The sequence below is a fragment of the Anolis sagrei genome, chromosome 1, assembly GCF_037176765.1.
Source record: "Anolis sagrei isolate rAnoSag1 chromosome 1, rAnoSag1.mat, whole genome shotgun sequence".
NCBI classification, from domain to species: domain Eukaryota; kingdom Metazoa; phylum Chordata; class Lepidosauria; order Squamata; family Dactyloidae; genus Anolis; species Anolis sagrei.
The window spans coordinates 225,191,710-225,212,165 of NC_090021.1; the positions used below are offsets into that span (position 1 = coordinate 225,191,710).

The 20,456-nt window shown below is 38.4% G+C and overlaps 1 protein-coding gene across 1 annotated transcript in view; it reads left to right on the forward strand.

Annotated features, from left to right (window-relative positions):
• CNTNAP5 (contactin associated protein family member 5) overlaps positions 1–15,321 on the forward strand; it is a 488,740-nt gene extending 473,419 nt beyond the window's left edge. Inside the window, exon 24 of the mRNA XM_060774159.2 lies at positions 1,955–15,321. Within this exon, the coding sequence (XP_060630142.2) occupies positions 1,955–2,151 (197 nt within the window). The 3' untranslated portion in view covers positions 2,152–15,321. The remainder of the gene's footprint in view (positions 1–1,954) is intronic.
• Positions 15,322–20,456: the final 5,135 nt, after the last annotated feature.

Genomic DNA, 20,456 nt, shown 5'->3' on the forward strand with positions numbered 1-20,456 from the left:
ATCGTCAATTCCACTGGACTGGCCACGCTGTCCAAATGCCCCACCACCATCTCCCAAAGCAGTTGCTCCATTCCGAACTCAAGAATGGAAAATGGAATGTTGGAGGACAGGAAAAGGGATTTAAAAACGGGCTCAAAGCCAACCTTAAAAACTCTGGCATAGACACGGAGAACTGGGAAGCCCTGGCCCTTGAGCACTCCAGTTGGAAGTCAGCTGTGACCAGCAGTGCTGTAGAATTTGAAGAAGTACAAATGGAGGACGAAAGAGAGAAAAGTGCCAAGAGGAAGGCACGTCAAGCCAACCCCGACCAGGACCACCTTCCACCCGGAAACCGATGCCCTCACTGTGGGAGAAGATGCAGATCAAGAAAAAGGCTCCACAGTCACCTACGGACCCACTGCCAGGACACTACACTTGGAGGGCCATCAACCTCGGACTATGAGGGATCGCCTAAGTAAGTAAGAAAGTAAGTGTGGGTAAGTTGAAGGTAATCCCATGGAGAGAAGTAATGCACCAGCAATTCCTCAGGGAGCTAGCAGCTCCTTGGTCACCGCTGACATTTTCTCACCCAGGGATTCAAAAAAGCCAAAAGTGGAACCATGGCAGAGAGAGTAGGAAGATTCAGGTTGGTGTTTCCTTTAGCTTCTCCTCATACAGACTATACTCATGCCTTTCACCACTCTACCAAGAGAAGGGAGGGTTCATTTTTGACATGACTTAAGGTAAAGTACTTATATTTATCCATAGATAAATTGACCCAGGTTTCAGGAGGTTATTTATTCACTAATATTTATAATTTATACATGAATATATACAGCAGTTACTATATATAAATATATTTATATTATTATAGACTTTTTTGTACACAGTTAATTTTAGGGCTGTGCCTAACATCAGGTATGGAAGATTCTGTACAATGGAATTTTCATTTGCATGTACAAAGTAACCATCCCCCTAAACCAACACAAGGCACATGTAGGCTGGGATAACAAATGCAACAATGTGTTTATTGATTACAGCTGAAAATAGGGTCGGTAGACACACGAGTTCTGAATTACCACATCAGCCAGCCCAAGTGCTGAACCAACTACACTAATGAGGTGCCACTGAGTGGACACCGGAGGGCATGCCTGAGCGAATGATGCCCAATCTGCTGGGGGCATAAGGAGCAGGCTCCTGTTCAACACTGGTCCAGGCTAACTGCATCCCCCCACCACCACCACCAAACTATAGGAAGATCCCTCAGCAGAGGGAAAAAGACCCAGAACCGGATCCAGGGCCAATGAAAGAACAAAACAAAAGCAACAATACAGCAAACTGAGGGCGGGAAGCACCAGAAGAAAATGGAGGGGCTGGTTTGCTAGGCAGACAAAAATAGTATGTAGGTGGACCTGAGTGAAGAGGACTTCACTCATGTCCACCTAAGGGAGCCAATCAGATTGAAGCATGAGGTTCATGTACCCGAGCCAGTGCATGAAATGCAAAGGCCCCTAGGGAGAAGACGGCCAAAGAAGATGGCGGGTGGAGGATCACCTGTAGCCTCCATCTTCCCGGTAAGTCAGACAGATCTTTTACAAGGCTGAAGGGGAACACTCAGGAAGTGAAGGAGAGTAAATTCGTCGATTTTACCAGTAGTGTCCATTCTGCTGCTGAAAATCACAGCAATCCTGGATATTCTAATGACACATAATGACGATGGCCTCATTTCACCAAGCACTACTAAGATGTCCGAGAACAAGATAAATAGAAATTGTATACTTCTCTAGTAACACTAGAGAAACAAGGCAATCAGATAGAATTTATTTTAAAAACTGGGTAATTACAAATGCCACATATTTTTAGGGAGAACTACAGACTTCCTGACATAATGATGTTTCCCTGAAATCTGTGCTGCCAATAAACTACAATCCTCTCTTTCTTTTCCCTTTTATGTCTGTTTCCCCATTTTCTCCAGGTGTTATAGCAGTGGTCATCTTCATCATCTTTTGTATTGTGGCCATTATGAGCAGATTTCTTTACCAGCATAAACAGACACATCGGAACAACCAGACAAAGGAAAAAGAATACCCAGAACACCTCGAGAGTTCTTTTAAAGCTGATGTTGACTTGCAGAATACAGTGAGCGAGTGCAAACGAGAATACTTCATCTAGCAAACTCTTCAGATGATGATGATGATGATGATGATGATACAGTATGTTGTTTTACTCATCAATTTCTTTGGAATTCCTCCATCCTTTTGGAAAGAACCCACTTTGCACAGAAGAGATGGGCAGTAGCTGCAGTATCTCATCTCTTCGTCTGAACACACCACAACAGTTAATGCGTAACAGCTCAACCAACTGTGTGTTCTATCTAAGTTGCTCATAACATGCATGGTTGATGGTTTAGTTTCTGGTTGACTGTTTAGTTTTTGGGCCCCATTTAAGTCATCATTTCATATGGGACCTGAGTGATATATACTAGAGGTAAAGTGTGCAAGCTAACTATGTAGCATCACAGCTATTGCAACCAAGTAGTGGGAAAAATAAGACCAAATTAGCTCATTTTTAAAAATTGTATGTTTAACAGGAGCCAAACCAGCATAAGAGTTGTGTTGCATATTGGTGGTGCTGTCTTGATTTTGCAAGCTGAAGATCTGGAAGACTTTATCCCCTCCATATCTTTCTACTGTAACCTTTTGACTTGAAGGTTCCTTTTCCTCTTATCATTTATATAAAAATCTTGATGGAAACAATGCTCTAGATTAGTGCTGAATCAAAATATTTGAGTTAGAGACTGGATAAAAATGTCCCTTCAAAGATATTTATGACTTTTCATTGGCTTGAAGTTAGGAATTAGGAAAATTGTAATTTTTTTCTGAGGAAAGATGAATGAATGATGACAGAAGGTTTTAGTCTTTCTTCTGCAAAAAGAAAAAAAAAACATTGCCACCATTAGCACTAGGATCATTCTTTAAATTAAATAAAAGCCAGACTTCAAATACTTAGACAAAAGGCCCCTAAACATCTTTAAAATTATACAAAGAAATGCCTTTCCTGAGCATTACTTTGATATCAAAGTCACCTCCTTCCTTTTTGAATAGTATACAGTTTCAGACACAAGTTAGAATATGAGAGGCTCTTAATACCACTGTTTCCCTTCTTATACTAACCATATTTTGTACCTCTTTCAATCTGTGAACTCTAGAATGGGCTCTTAATAATTTGACTATGTTATACTTTGGTAAGTGAAGTATGTGCGCATATATATACCTACATTAATATTTTGTGTAATGTTCAAAGAGGATAACTTCCCCTATGTTATACTTTTTAAGAATTTGGCTGTGTAGTTATTCATAGCATATAAGAATTTATATGCCAAAGGGACTTATCAAGAGTGGCTATGAAACAAAAACTAAAATTTCAGATTGACAGCATAAGAGCATGTTTCTCTGCTATTGCAGAAGTGACAGAGTTGCTGCCTGCATTAGTTGAAGTTAATGCTACAATAAGAAGTTGCTCTGCATTTTTCAACAATTCTTATTAAACCATACACATTACTTTCTTTTGCGCGGGGGGGGGGGGGGCAGAAAATTTCAGACAAATTCCCATTTTCATGCGGCTGTGGTTCATATTGCTTGCACTTCCCTTACTTATGAGATGGACAAGGCCTCTGTGTCCTTTATTTTATGATATCTTCTCCTGGGCTTTAATTGAAGGGTGGGAAGCACTGTTAGCTAGATGGTTGTGCAATAGGACTTTTCTCATTGCATTTATTTACATTGCAAAAAGGGGTCAGTCAAGCATATTGAAAATAGGGAAGTGTGTAATACGTGTGTGTGTGTGTGTGTGTGTGTGTGTGGTTGTGGTTGTGTGTGTGTTGGGGGGGGGTGTCACTCAGTACCACCAGCCATCTTCCATGATGAAACAAATTCAAAAACACCACAAAAATATTTTCAAAAAAAGATACATGCAAGCATTCTCGTGTCCTAATTAATAATGAACCAGAAGAATAAGAAGTCTTTCTCACAGGATAAATAAAATTGTAGGAAACTGAAGCATTGTATTGTCGAAGGCTTTCATGGCTGGAATCACTCAGTTCTTGTGGGTTTTTTCGGGCTATATGGCCATGTTCTAGAGGCATTTCTCCTGACGTTTCGCCTGCATCTATGGCAAGCTATGACCTCACCTCTGAGGATGCTTGCCATAGATGCAGGCGAAACGTCAGGAGAAATGCCTCTAGAACATGGCCATATAGCCCAAAAAAACCCACAAGAACAAACTGAAGCATGTTGATTAGCACTACCCTGGTGGAAACATTTCCTCACATTTTCAGTGATTTTCCAAAAATGGCAGTCCACAAATGAGAAGGAAAGAAGTGTGTTTTGTCCCTGCAAGATAAAGATTGCTTGCCACCATTTAAATCGTAAAGAGATATTGACTATGAGATGGTATACAGTATGACAGCTGCATCACTAATGTAATACCCAGTATTTGGCCTTGGAACTAAAGCTAAGAAGTCATTGCCTCTTCCACCTTAAGGATTTTGCGAACGTTTGGATTCTCCTGAGGCTATATAACATGCAACCCATAAAGATCTGCAATGTTCATACTTTAATCATTAGTCCTGGGAGAAGACTTTAAGGACCATTATTGGAAGCTACGTTTCTTATTGCAAGTATAAACAAATCTCTTTTTGTACCAGGGCTGCATTTTTTCTATACTTCATACTTGGATGCAAGAAAAAAAATATGAAAGTTTCTTCCCTCTGGTTCAGCTTTGAAAATAGTTTTGTGCATTTTGGATGATTTTGCACATTTTAGGATTTTTCTGCAAAACTTATGTGTATAGGAAAAACTTTTCTTTTCTTTTTTGTAACAATGATATTTTTGTGAAAACCACTTAAAATGAAGAATGTTGTGGCATTTATTCAAATATCCTTTCTAATCAAGGATGATGGATTTTTAAAAATATAATTCGAGCATATTCTTATATCTCTGCTGTACACAAAAAGGGAGATAAACAAAATATTTTTGCTGTCCACTCAGCTGATTTTCCTGAACAGAGAAGTCATCGCTCGTGCTGTCATTTAACCTTGGAGACCTTCAACAGAGCTTTAGATAGCAAAGATTTTTAAAATAAATAAATAAACAGAAGTATGTGAAAAAATATGCTCCTCAATTATCGGGAAACTCCAACTGGGAATTCTAGATTTATAAGGATCTTCACATTCAAGACTATTTAATGAAAAAAGTACATTAAAAATACTGGTTTTTGCAATAAAATTCCATATGTGAATTTTGCACAGGATGATCTGAACAACAAATGGCCTTTGAAAACGGTGTTGTTCATGAAGTCTTTCATATAGAAGGAAGAAAATTGCTAAAAGCCCTTTCCAATTCCAGAGTTTTCATCATGAATTCTCCATCAACTATACTATTAATCTTCCTCTCTACAATTCTAGTCATAAAGCTGGAAGCTTTTTATGCTATTAATGTCTACCCGCAGTCTTAGTCATAAAGGAGATGCTGTTGCTATAGATTTTCTTTTTCCTGAACATCCCACCATCAATCTGTATCTCTGAATATATACCCATACCTCCATTTCCTCTGCTTCCATCTATGGGATAGGTAGCAAGGGGCGTTCTTCCCAGGAAGAAGTCATGTTCTCCCCCTGTAACTAAAAATGCTTATCATAGCGTGAGTCAAAAGACTAATAGGCCTTCCAGTTATCTTTTACATGATAGTGAATAAACTCAGCTGTATGTTTCCAGTTATATATACAGTCATCTTGGACAGGAAGATGTGTCAAGCACACAAAGTCTGGGAAAGATAACTTTGGGAAATGTACGCTTGACATTCTATGTTCTTTAAAACATTCTTTTGCCCTTGGTAGTAATTAGATAAGCTTTCAATTTTAGATGAGATGAATGATCTATGTCACAAACCACTCAACTTTGTAAAGAACATTCATTTCAACCTAATGATTATGCTATCATGTCAACACCCTAACAATCAGCTTCAGTAAACTTCATCGTTTTTATTTGTGAATATTAAAAAGTTCTTGAACATGACAGCAGTAATTCTCATTAAAGTTGCTTTGATGTCTTTCCTCACATAACTTTTCTAAATTATTGAAGGCTGAATAGGCAGTAGAAGGCAGTGGCTCAAACAAATCTAGAAATGTACTATGCCCTGACTCCACTTGGGAACTCCATTTTTTTCTCTCCATTATTTCAACTCTTTGTTGGCTGAGCCATTCTGCTTTATATGATTTCACTAACACAAAGCCACTCATTCAAATCATGTTTAATTGCATTCTCAAAAGAAATGGGGAAGAATACACATTTTTATTCAAATCATTCCTACAACCAGATTGTGCAATATTATACCCTTTTTCAACACAGTCGTTATAAATCGCCCATTTACTTTTTGCATCTACAGTTCTTCCCCTCTGTATAAAATTTTGGTATGGGCAATCTAGCTCCATGTATTACTCGGGAAAAAAGAGGAGGTCTAGACAATAAAATAGAAACAGATTAATTCATTTTTAAGTGGATCGAGCTGGTTTCTTCCAAGTTTTATACTTCTACCATCTATTTTTTTCATTAAAATGTCTCCTCTTAAAAAAATGAAAGTGATGTTCTTTCTCACATGTGTATATAACCGCTTTCTCTCCCATCTCATCTTTGGAATCCTAAGCTGACCTTTTGACTAACTGGCTTTTAAAGATTTTGCATGTAAAAGGAAGACTGAGACCTTCTCTTGTCTTCTAAGAAAGAGAGGTTTTTATATTCACAGATTTAGAGACAGAGAGTTAAATTTGACTGGGTATGCCATTCTGCTTCCTTATCTTAATTAGTGCATTACAAAAGTAGTGCATTCAATTTTAATTGGAAACTTTTTTTTGTATTGGAAAGATACTTTCAGACCAATACACAACTTGGCTCAGTGGAAGCACTTGGATTTAAGTTTAATTAGCCCAGTTTTCATCATTGGGGTAAAATCAGTATTGATGTTGGTATCTCTAATTTCACCTAGCTGGGTTATATATTAAGTTGCCCATTTCATTAGAAAACCATTATATTTCTTGTTTGTTACATTTATTTATTATTTATTTATTTACAGTTCTTATATTCTGCCCTTCTCACCCCGCAGGGGACTCATGGCGGATTACAGTGAACACATATATGGCAAACATTCAATGCCAGTTTGACAAACAACGTTTAACAGACAAATACACCGAGGCTATTTAACTTTTTTTCTGGCCGCCAGGGGAGCTGCTGCTTTTCATCGTCCATCAACGACACCAATGAAGTTCTTCCGCATTCCACATTCCCCGGAGTCTTTTTTTATGGCCTCATAAATTAGTTAAATTTAGCCTCCCACACAAGGTGGTACCTTATTTTCCTACTTGACAGATGCAACTGTCTTTCGGGTTGCAAAGGTCGACAACGGGCTACACAATGGCTGGACACCCACTCCAGCCCGGGCTGGCTTCGAACTCATGACCTTTTGGTCAGAGTGATCTTAATGCAGCTGACACTCAGCCAGCTGTGCCACAATCCCGGTGTACTTGTCATTTTGCCACTTAATAGGTGAATGCAAACAATGCACATGATTTCAATATAAGCATGGGGCCTGGCCTTGCCTCAACTAGAGTTTGTGCCATGATGAGGTAACCTCATGCTGCTAGAAAAAGCCTGATATCTACTGTATGTATTCATCCATCTATAGACTTATTCCTTGTTTAGCCTATTGTAATATTATCTCTTGGAACACAATTTACTTTATTTTCCAAGTGTTCTGATTAGAAAGAAAGGAAACACTCTTATGAGATTGAAATGCTGAGTCAACTTATTGAATGGATTTGATCTAGAGGTCTGAATCTTCTTGTAGCTTCATGCCAGCATAACCTCTAGTTACACTAGTATGGCTACTTTTTTCCAATGGTCAATAAGGAGATTTATGGCTCTTCCTTACACAACAGTTTTTGTCAAGCTGTACAATAGCTACTAGTTAATGCTCAGGCAAATTCCATCCCCACAACCCAAACAGACATGGAGGTGCACATAGGAAATTACTTCAAATGGCCACCCACCTGGCTGGTTTTATTCCACTATCTTTGGCCTCCTTTTGCTTTAACCCATCCCAACTTCATTGTAAATACATTGGTGGACTTTACATTTCATTATCTTCTAGTATGATTTTCCCTAAAGTTTTTATTCTGCCAGCAGAAGTATCCTACATAGATTTCTGTTCAGAAAAATGCCCCAGTAGAAAGAGTGCATGTCTGAGGATTTCCCTGTCCATACAGCCCTTAGCACTGCACTTTTCCAGAGGATCCCCAAACTTTTCAGAACAATTTGTAGGGAGAATGGAAGAGGTGACTAGTAGGGAGAATGGAAGAGGCGACTAACAAAAATGTGCATGTGGTTCATGATATTCAACTGAGTCCCTTCATGCTTACTGGGTGGAAAGGTACCACCATACCAGAACACTAATCTACTGCACATTGAGACTGTGAACAATGAATTCACTGGAGTTTCACAAATACTTGTTTCAATTTTTTCTTCAGATCCTTTCATAACAATTGTAACAGAGTAATTCCACTTTAATTATCATAGCTCAATTCTTTGACATTCTGTTAATTGAAGTTTATGGAGATTTATTTAGGATTTGTAGCCAAATACTCAAGTGCACAACAAAGTTGTGTACAAAGGATTTAATTGATTTCAATGAGCATTCTCAGGGCCAAATGTAGTGTACTCCATCCATCAGAAACCTATTTAGGTTTGTGAACTGGTGCTGCACATTCTAAATAGCTATAGCCACAAAGCTACAGAAGTACTTCCCCGCATATACAGTTTGCTACTTGCTTTGGGATTAGCAAACTGGAGGCATTATAGGCCAATCTTGTTTTATAGCGGAGATACAAAATGGAACATTTTTTCACAGCAAATGAAACAACTGCCTTATAAACCCCATAAAACTCTCAGAAACCTCATTTCTCCTTTTCAACCTTCATGAAATTGGGAGTTGCTTTCCTTTAATCAGAAAAACTTAAATCACCTGAAAAACCAATTGTTTTAAAGGATCTAAGAGTGGTTAAGTGGGTAGGTAGCCCATACCTCCTTTCCTGCCACAACTTCCTTGAAGCAAACAGGCTTTTTTCAAAGGTACTTTCATAAATACACTTATTATCTTTATGAGTTTAACTACCCTTTTGAAAGTATGCATTCTTTACTTGATGCATATATTCTTAGCCTTTCCAGATAAATTCTCATAATTCTGACCCAATATTGCCAAAAGACAAAGAACCAAAGAACATGCCCCACAAATTCAAACCATTAAAATACCTTCCTCTCCAAAAAAAGGAAAAAAAAACACCCATTAAAACTATTTAAAGAAGTCAACAGAAAATCAACATCAGTAAGAGCCACCGCAAAATAGTGTCCTGTGGGAGCAAACTGTGCCAGCACGTCCATGACGTCATGAGACTCCGCCTCTCTCTCCGCCTCTTTCTCCGCCTCTTTCTCCTTGCCAGTGTGGTTTTTCCTTTGCTAGGGCAGCGATGCCAGCGTACTCTCGCTGTTGAATTTTGAATTCATGCTAGTTTGCGGTGGCTCTAAAAGTTGAACATTACAATGCTGAACTTTTCTGAGATTCACTTAAAATTTGTTAATATTGTAGCTATGTCATTAAAAAGCCCCCATACCTCGTTACTACTGATATGATGATTTTAAATGGTAAGCTAGAAAGCAGAGATAATATGAACAATATCAGGACCAAGATATGTTCATATTGGTCAGACATTTCTGCAAATGGAAGACTCACTCAATATGACCAACTACAGTTCAGGGCAGAAAATTCACAGGCATAATCAATCTCTGTGAAAGGTTATCATCACTAGTGTCATTCTCAGTCCATGTGTTCATTTTAAAAGCATGATTGGTTTGTAAGTGGGATGTTGATTTGGAAGATCTTGGGTGATGATTTGCACATGTGAATGAGCCAACACATTCAGGTGTTAAACTGTAATAGCATATGATGCTCTTCGGTGTTATTGGAATCAATTAGCATATGAAACAGCTTATTAATTACCAAAGTCATTACAAATCAGCTGATGTTCTTGAACACATCATTATGCCTTTGGTTCTGATCTAACTCAAACATGTCAGGAAATCCTGTGCACATTGTTATGAGCTAGGTCCCTTGTGATCCCACTCCTTTCTTTGCTCACTCACTACACCCATTCATTTTAATGCTTTTTTTTCATGGCGGGAGCAACTTGAGAAACTACAAGTCGCTTCTGGTGTGAGAGAATTGGCTGTCTGCAAGGACATTGCCCAGGGGTCGCCTGGATGTATTGATGTTTTACCATCCTTGTGGGAAGCTTCTCTCATGTCCCCACATGGGGAGTTTGAGCTGACAGAGGGAGCTCATCCATGCCCTCTCTGGATTTGAACCTCTGACCTGTTGGTCTTCAGTTCTGCCAGCACAAGGCTTTAACTTATTTTAATGCTAAAAGCTTAATTTCCTGATTCACTTGAGTAAAACTGAAGAATTTATTTTGCTTTTCAGGTCAGAGGGAGAAAAGAGTTAACTTGTCCCCATCCCCTAAAGTTCACTATGAAGAAAGCACAGAATGCATAGTTCATTTTGTTGTTTTTGTTTAATTTATCTTCATTGATTTTTGATCTAAGCAGGAGACAAAAATGAAGAAGAGATTGTGGAGGGCTAAGAACAGAACCAAAATGAGCACACCAAGTGGAGAACTGCTTTAATTTGTAAATTACTCATTTAGTTTTTCAAATTGTTCTAATTATACAAAGGAATCAGAAGCAAAGGATTGCATCTGGAACTTTTCTCTCATCCCAGTATCACATCCAACGTTCTTTTGGTTTAGGTTGAAAAGGGTGCTTTGCCATGCAAACATAAGCATGTACACAGCTGGTACTCTTAGGCCATCTGTTAATTTTGTGGCTCCCAAAGTGAGTAGGATCTCTCCCACTTTGGTTCAACTGGTTAGTTGGGATGTGGTGCAAACATAGCACTTCTCTGGTTTCCCAGTTCGTTGTTTTTCCTCTGCTCAGTAGAGATTAATGGAAGGTGGAGTGTGCTAATATATGTGTGATGAGCAAAATGTTTGTGTTCTGAGATACTGGTGCACTTTTGTTCTGTGTGTGATAAGATGTTGGGGAAGGTGTGCAATTATGCACCTATTTGTATGTGAGCCCCTACACTTAACTAGTAAACATTGTCATCCAAAGAAATGCCACTGCTTATGAATTGCAGGAGATAACTGGCTCCAGCCCTTCAACCAGCATTTGAAATTTAGTTTGCGATCACTGTTGTCACCAGCATGATTTTGCACCTGGCTCTGGTCAGTGGACCTTGAGACTCTGGGGGGGGGGGGGCGATATCCCACAATATCGGTCCACCTCTAACATACAGTCTATAAAGGAGACATAATTCACTAAGACTGCAAACCTGTATGGTTCAATATAGTGACAGCTGGCCATTGCCTGGCCCTAGCATAGACTTGACCTTAGATATTCAAAGCCTAGTGAAAGTAGGGGTAAGTAACTGAAAATATGGCTAAGTCCCTATCCTATAGCCAGACGCGAAGGGATTATACCCTCTGCTGATATCTAGTGGGATTGTCCAGAAATCTCAGCAAATTATATAATCATTTTATAGCTGTCAAAGACATAAGCAGAAACATCTACAATCCCCTCCAACACTCAATTAAGTATAGAATGACCAAGAAGGAGAACTGCAGTGATGCTATGGTAGGCCTGGGGATGTGTGGCTTTGGTCAGTGCAGAGGGACAAAAAGGCATAAACAAGCATAAGGTTGGTATATGCTTGTGTTTAAGACTAGATAGGATGCAGACATGCTTCTTCCACTGTAACTTTTGAAGGATGAGCATTTACATTTAAAATCTGCATGGGGTTAAAGAGTTACAAAAACAGGCATTCTGTACTGTGGTTCCTATTTAAATAGATTCTTTCAGGATAAAAACATTGACACTTCTCACCACTGGAGGAAGGTATTTTGTGCTCACACTCTTGGGGGGGGGGGGGAAATGAAAGAGAAAATATATTGAAATTTGGACACAGAAGAGAGTATCCAAAAGGTGGCTGTCATCTATCCTTCCAAAATGTATCTGGAAAGATGTTCTCTCATCACAATAATGTTATACATATAGTGACCTATATACCTATTGTTTATTGCCCTCCTGAGTTAGTGGAGTAGTCATGAACACTTCTGTGAAAAAGGAAGAGGGAGAGAGGGGGGGAAGGGCTGCTGTCCCAACATTATTGACAACCCACCCACTCCCATGCTCTATTTAATCTTATGTTTTCCCCAATGAAGCATTTTTCCTTAGAATTTTAAAAAAAATATTTATTCCCCATCTCCAACATGCTGAAAAAACAAGTCAAAGTATTTAGTCCAATGCTTTAAAAAACTCTTTAGAATGTATTACCATCTTCCTGGCTTGTTAACATGTTATTATGAAGTTGGATGACATTTCGGTTAGCAGCATGTGCCCTGTCAGGAAAGATAAAAAGCACAGACTATTATTACCTGTCCTTGATATCTTCAGCAATGTTGAGCCATGGGCAGCTCTCATGCATGATTCAGAGGTAATGTTAGAGCTTAGAGCTTAAGCCTTCCGGGATCAGTACCACAAGGAAGGCAGAACTGTGAGGTTGATGAAGCCCTAGACCAGTGGTTCTCAACCTGTGGGCCCCCAGACATTTTGGCCTTCAACTCCCAGAAATCCTAACAGCTGGTAAACTGGCTGGAATTTCTGGGAATTGTATGCCAAAATTGTGGGGACCCACAGGTAGAGAACTATTGCCCTAGACAGAAAAGGAAAGCTTTAGAGCTGCACTATTTAGGAGAAACAATGCTCACTTTGGGTGAGTAGGATCACTTCTGCCTGATGGTTAGGAAGATGGTCTTGTTTGTTGTCTCATTCCTATTAATCGTCACAATAGGAGTAGACATGTTCGATTCAGAGTATTTACATGCTTACTGATTTACCATTAAACAATTGATTGAACAAGTCAACCCTACTTATAATTTCCAATGACATTCAGTCCAGAATCTTAAATGATATACTTCACAAAACATAGAGCTAAGAGTTCCATTTCTAATGCTGACGTCCATTAATGGGAACAGTAGAGTTATTCTAGTAACAAAAGAGCTTTGTTTCTCCTGGGAAATCATTTTAAATGCAATACTGAAGTAAGTTTACTTGGTTAAGCATGATACCAACACTTGAATTACATCTTTATTGAACATGCTTTGCCAAGGGGCTGATCCTTAAGTCTGAGTGATGTATACCCAAAGTAAGTGACTTGAGTAAGTGACTTTAAAGCTAATAAGATCCATATTCCTTCCATTAAAATGATATTTTTGTATAACAAAAACTGTGGACTTTTGATGTATGTTCTCCATACAATAAAGTCCTTCAGGTCTACTTGTTCCATTAACATTGTCCAGTGTTATACCTCTGGACCTCTGGGAAGCTTGCAAACAGGTCATGATGGGCATCTCTGATTGTGTGATCACAGTGTGTGGAGACATGTACCTAATGTTTGTTGATGCCAACATAGTTAATGACTACATGATTCCCAGCTACCTCTCATGATATTCAACACAATCCATAGTGATAATTCCAACTGAGTTTAATAGGATGCACTACTTCCTTTAGTTATCCAAACCTTTGCAGAGATTTGTGGCATTCATCTGTGAGGAACCTGTAACCACATTATTCCAGCAGCTTGTTTGAATCAGGTATTTAAATTCTCCTGAAATTCTTGTGTAAACAAAGATCTGATAGAGTACATTGCTACCAAAATATTGATGATCTCAAATTTTGTGGAAAGCACATTATCATACGAATATTATTTGGTTATAATTTTAATGGTATCACTGGATTTAACTGAAACAAAGTCAGATTCAGTTCAAAATCAAAACGTGTACTATCAGTTTGGCAGCTGCAAAAATATAGAGCTCTGGCTAGATTGGTGATTTAGAAACTAGCAAAGATTTTGACTATGAACTTTGAATATATATACTTGGCCCTCATATCTCCTGTCTTTTCCTAATAAGGAGGGAAATTCATGTATTTTCTGGCTTAATCTGTTCTAACACAGCTAGACACTCTGCAAGCTTGGATCAATAATTATTCTTGCCACTAAAACCAATAAACTGTTGACACTTATAACTGTATAACATAGATTGGTGGTTGAAAATCTTCCATGCCATTTTAATTTGCTTGTGTCCATTGTAATGGGGAAATGAGAAGTGTCTTCTTTGTCTCAATCACATCTAATATTACTGTAAAGCTGATAAATGAATTGCAATTTTGAATTTTTAAATTTTCTAATTATGGTATTTCAGCAAAGTGTCAACCAATCATTTAAGACAATAGTAAAACCAACAATCCTTTAGGCCATTCAGTGAAGCCAGAGGTCAGGAAGCCCAATTGTCTATGCCATGCTCTTATGTGTATCATCCCACACTGAATGTCACCTTTCTAGTTGTGAGATATGTAATCTGGCCCCTCCCTGGGAATAGTTTGCCTGTATCACAGCAACATCTGATATATATATATATATATATATATATATATATATATATATATATCAGGAGCAACTTGAGAAACTGCAAGTTGCTTCTGGTGTGAGAGAATTGGCCGTCTGCAAGGACGTTGCCCAGGGGACGCCCAGATGATTTGATGTTTTTATCATCCTTGTGGGAGGCTTCTCTCATGTCCCCGCATGAGGAGCTGGAGCTGCTAGAGGGAGCTCATCCCCCCTCTCCCCGGATTTGAACCTGCGACCTGTTGGTCTTCAGTTCTGCCAGCATAGGGGTTTAACCCACTGCGCCACCGGGGGCTCCAACATCTGATATGAACATTATAGTTTTGGATCACAGGAGACAAGAAGCATGGGGCAATGTTTCTTTTGCTTCTCTGAATGTCCAAAGGCACACTAAAGAGCATATTTTTTAAAAAAGCTTAACTTGGAGGATAGTCTTTCAGTTTGCGGTAAAATATATGAAAACAGAATGGATGTCCAACTAACTCTTTTTCCACTGTTTATTTTTAAAGATAGAATCCCCTAGGATGTAGCCTCAGTCCAAGTCAGTTTTGTAGACCATGTATCATGTCTTAATACACTGTATGGGGATTAAAACAAACAAAAAATTAGCCTTAGCTTTTTTGTTTTCTATGGTTACTGTTGTATAAAAGAAAGACAAACTGTATATAATGTATATTTAATAAAGAGAGCCTTTTGTATGATTTTGTGTGGAAGACAAGCGCCTCATGCCATGATTCTTTTTAATATATAAATTGACAGTTATAGAAGAAGAAGAAGAAATGCTAATCCTGAAAAGTGGTTTTATTCTGTTCGGGTAAGCGATTAATTCCTACAACAGAAGCAATGTTGTGGACAGTAATAAAAAGTGAAGCTTCCACAACTCAGATTTATTGATTTCAAACATTGCTAAAAGTGCTGTCACAGGGTATTTGATCACCACGCTGCTCCCTGACTCCAGTCACTAATCATGAACTACAGTACTTGCTTCTGAACCACATGAGGGCAAATGTGTCGGATTGATAAAAGTCAAGTCTGGAGGTCCATTTGGGGTCTGATTGTACAGCACCTCCTGAAGCAAAACACTTTCCACGTTCTCTGTCTCCAGTTGGACATATCCACCTGCTTCCCCTTACATCATGAATATATATGCACACAAAAACACAATGAAATTTCAAAATTACAGATTTTCATTCTCATATAAAAGCAGAGTGTTATCTGAGACTCTGAGCAAAAACAGATGTCAAATCCTAAACTACTGTGTGACATTATACATCTAGGGCATCCTGAATAACTTTCGAATCATTGAAAGCAAAGCAATGGGGTGGTGTGGGGCTGTGATATATAGTATCTATATATGTTATATATAGTATCGTGTATGTGCCTTCTCTGGGAGCAGCTAAAATGAAGAATTAATGTAGTTTGACTGCACTTTAATTCTCATGGCTCAATGCAATGGGATCCCCAGATTTATAGTTTGATGAAGTTTGAGAAGACTAAAACCCTTATAAAATGATAACTCCTGTGATTTCATCACATTAATAATTACAATGAGGGCAAAATGTAGTAATTCTGTAGTGTAGATCACCCTGTCTTAGTTCCATGGACATGATGCCAATCTCTTATTTGAAGATGCTACTTGCATTTCAAATAATTTTTCATTTATGAGAATGTCAGGGGGAATGCAAAGAGCAGCTTCAAAGAGAATTCTCTGGAGGTCTATGGCAAAATGGGATGAGAAAGGAATCTGAACATAACACTTTCCTATTTTTACTTCCAGCAGGTAAAAATATTATTTGCATTAGCACGATTCATATGTTATTGATTGATTCATTGATTAACTGATTGAATTTATATATCACCTTTCTCCTCAGATGGGAGAAGAAGCCTCTCATGCACCTGTTTCTTTTTTCCTGAGCCTTTTACCCAACACATACATATGTTCTACCCAACATTTCTGCTACCTTGCTGCTTCTGCACTGAACTATACCAACCTGGTTCCTTCCCACACACTTAGGCACTGGTGTCGCTATCTGCTTTTCATTCTTCTGGTGCAGATATAAATTAATGTGGGTAGATATTATGATGACACAGACCTCTGAATCTGAAACCCCGGAAACTGATTTGTGAATATTATGTTGGCATGTACCTCTGAATCTGAAACCTTGGAAATAGAAATATTTGCAGGAATTTCTATATTTTTCATATAGAAGGCATTGCATATATACCACATAATCATTAGAAGATAAAGAGAGACTTACAAGGGCTACTGAAGGTTTGCTGTGTTTCTCAATTACCATTTGTTTTTGCAGTGATCGCTCTGGTTTCTGCTTTGTTGCTAAGACTATAGGATCATGTTCAAAAAACTATATTACACTGTACTGTCGAAGGTTATTACACTGCTACAATGTCTAGTGTATAATCCACCAGCGTTGCAGGGCATAAAACTAGCAGATTCTGATTTCCCTAGATCAGCTCTCTGGAAAGGATAATGGTGTCTGTGTTGCTATAATATAGGAAGCACCACAGCAACAGTAGAGCGTGTGGCTGATTTTCACTCCTCTGTTCATATTCATACCACCAAGAAATACTGAATGCACAAATGACTTACAACAAATACAAAGCCAATTGCAATGTGACAAACCAGGTATAACCTTAAGTATTTATTTATTTATTTATTTACTTTATTTGTATACCGCTCTTCTCAGCCAAATTAGGCAACTCAGAGCGGTTAACAACAAGAAGCGGCAGAAATTCAATGCAAACACCATACAGCCATTTAAAAGACAATTAACACAATAATACACTAAGCAAATAATATCAATAACCATCAATAAACATCAATAACCAGCTCACTAGCGTCTCATAACTAAAATCATAATCCAAGTTCGTCATCAGTTGTTCCGATTCCTATGATTCATTGTAATTCATTGTAATTCATTGCACTGCCTATTCAAACGCCTGTTCAAATAACCAGGTTTTCAATTTCTTCCGAAATGCCATTAATGAGGGGGCTGATCTGATGTCTGTGGGTAGGGCGTTCCACAGCTGAGGGGCCACCACCGAGAAGGCCCTGTCCCTCGTCCTCGCCAACCGCACCTGAGTTGCAGGCGGGATCGAGAGCAGGGCCTCCCCAGAAGATCTTAAAGTTCTGGTGGGTTCATAGGCAGAGATGCGTTCGGATAGGTACCTTGGGCCAGAACCGAAAGTATGACGAGCAAAGTAACATTTTCATTAGAAGTAAGCAATCATCACAGAATAGTACACAGGTACTGAAATACATAGAATTATTGAATACCCTGGACATACTCTCACACATAGACCTGCATGAAAGGCTGCACAACCTACCACAACTCACAAGATCACATCTTGCTTTGACTGCCATATTGCAGCTGACTCACTTTTATGCTATTACCAAAGATTAAAGTGGTAAGGTGTCTATTGCAAACTCTCAGGAACACCACAAGGAGTTATTTCTGAATTATCAGACTATGAATAAAGTTGCACGGTGCTAAAATCTCAGTCAACCATGTAAAGGACATTTGAAGAAACAACCAAATGCCGAATATTTTCTCCACTGAAGCACAAAACCTGACTATTAGTGGCAGTTCTATAGCAATCTTTTTTCCATTTTTCAAAACTACATCAAAGTTGACCATAACTCCAGCGTAGGCAGTTATAGTCTCCCTCCACTCTCTTTGTTATACACTATGACCCTCTTCTTCATAGTCTTAATATTCACTGTTTTACTTACTCACACTCCAGAAAATATTCCCCCTGGATATGTTTTTGGGCCTCTTTAGATCCTCCAGTGGGATTCTATGGTGTACTTCCAGCCCAAGTAGAATCAAAATATAGGGTTCATTATAATCAATGATTTCAGGTATCCATGGTATGTGTATGTTGAAATTTACTATAGAAGGATATGTCTAAATATAGATAATGCAAACCTATATATTTACCAGAAGAACACTTGCCATTTCTACCTTCTCTACTGCACTGTCCAATCATCCTCAATTCACTATGTTGTCTTTATGGGCCCATATCTGAATAATTCTAACAGCTCTCATTATCTGTGAATGCTTTGTGCAGATCCATTGGAAACTAAGCAAGCAAACAAAAAGGCTCCTTATGGTTAATTTCACTTAATAAGTAACCACAATAAATAATCAGGCAGCAGTCAACAGGCTGGAATCACCCCCTAGAGCTCTTAGACCCAAATCTCTACATTGTGGTCATACACTATATAGCTAAGCAAATGGTTTGCATTGTTTACAACCTGAACTATGTTTTCAATAGGATGGGGCAGGGTGACTGTACACTAGAGGTGGCAAGCAGAAATGAGGAAAGATCAATTCTTCCACAACCTCTACTTTTCTTCAATAACTTCTCTGGCCCCTTCTACACTGCCATATAAAATCCACATTATCTGATTTAAACTTATATGGTAATGTAGACTCATATAATCCCACTTAAAGATGATAATGTGGATTATCTGGTTTGATAATTTGGATTATATGACAGTACAGAAGGACCATCTCATTTACTTATGCTCTTTGTGGGGTTTTGAGATATGGTTGTTGGATAATGACAGAAAAATGTGGATGACCATTGTTAAATGACTAAAACTTCCATCATAGCAGTGTTGTGACATGTAACAATAAAAACTGTCAGTCTGGTTCACAGAGGTACATGCACCATCCTTTCAAAAATGGCTTCTGTTATGTGAATGGCCTGTCTACAAGACACCCAAACCATGTTGCTGTCTGAGATTAAGGACAAAGTGATATCTTCCTTTCCTTGGTTATACGCAGGGATTGACTGGATTGGCAATCAAATCTTACTTGAACGCTGGCAGTAGGATAATATCCTGAGCCACACATGGCTAGCAGGCTACTTTAGGAGTCCACATAGCTCCATCCTTCCAATGAAGCTAAGGAATTCAGGAGAATAAGCTAAGGAATTCAGGAGAAGGAAGCTAAGGAATTCAGGAGAAACAGTCTGTCATTGCTACCCACCCCCTTACACAAATGTACCATGACCTGTTTTCTGGGCTACTTGTCTCATGTTGCCTATAAGAGAAGCTTTCTAACATAGGCCAAAGTAACATATCACCCCAGAGTGCTTAATTTTAAATGAGAGCAGTCAAAATATTCAACAGCCTTAATGCCAGATGTCCAACTTGGGTTGTAAGAATATGTTGTATAATGGAATGCCCCAAAATAAAATTAGCCTATGCTTTATCAATTTCATCAAAAGCTTTGGATGTATAGAGCATGAAAAACTGTGAGTTGTTTTAGTAGTAATACTAAATACATATAATATAATACATATATACATATAATATAATACGTATGATTGTTTCATCTGTAACCTGAAAAAGAAACCACTTTCAGGGATCAATAAGGAGAAACACAATAGTTTCAGTTTTAGACATGAAGATGGCATCTCAATACTGAAAAATACTTGAGACAGCTATGAAAGAACTAGATGAAGTTCTTAATATCAAATTAAATACCAAAGTCAGGACCATCCATGCCATCTTATTTCCATTTCTATATACTGTTGTGAAAGCCAGACAGAACAAAAATCAACCCATATGAAATGTGCTTCTGGAGGAGAGTTCTACAGATAATATGGACTGCCAAAAAGACAAATAAATGACTCTTAAACCAAACCAGTCCTGAAGTATTAATGAAAGCAAAAACGTTTGAACTGGGGCTATTGTGTTTTGGACATTTCATGAAATGGCGTGCCTGGTAAGGAAAAAGGCAGTAAAAAAAATGCACTACAAGGATTGAAAGACTGCACAGCCAATAGATAGACACAGGGTGGATCTACATTGATTCACTATCC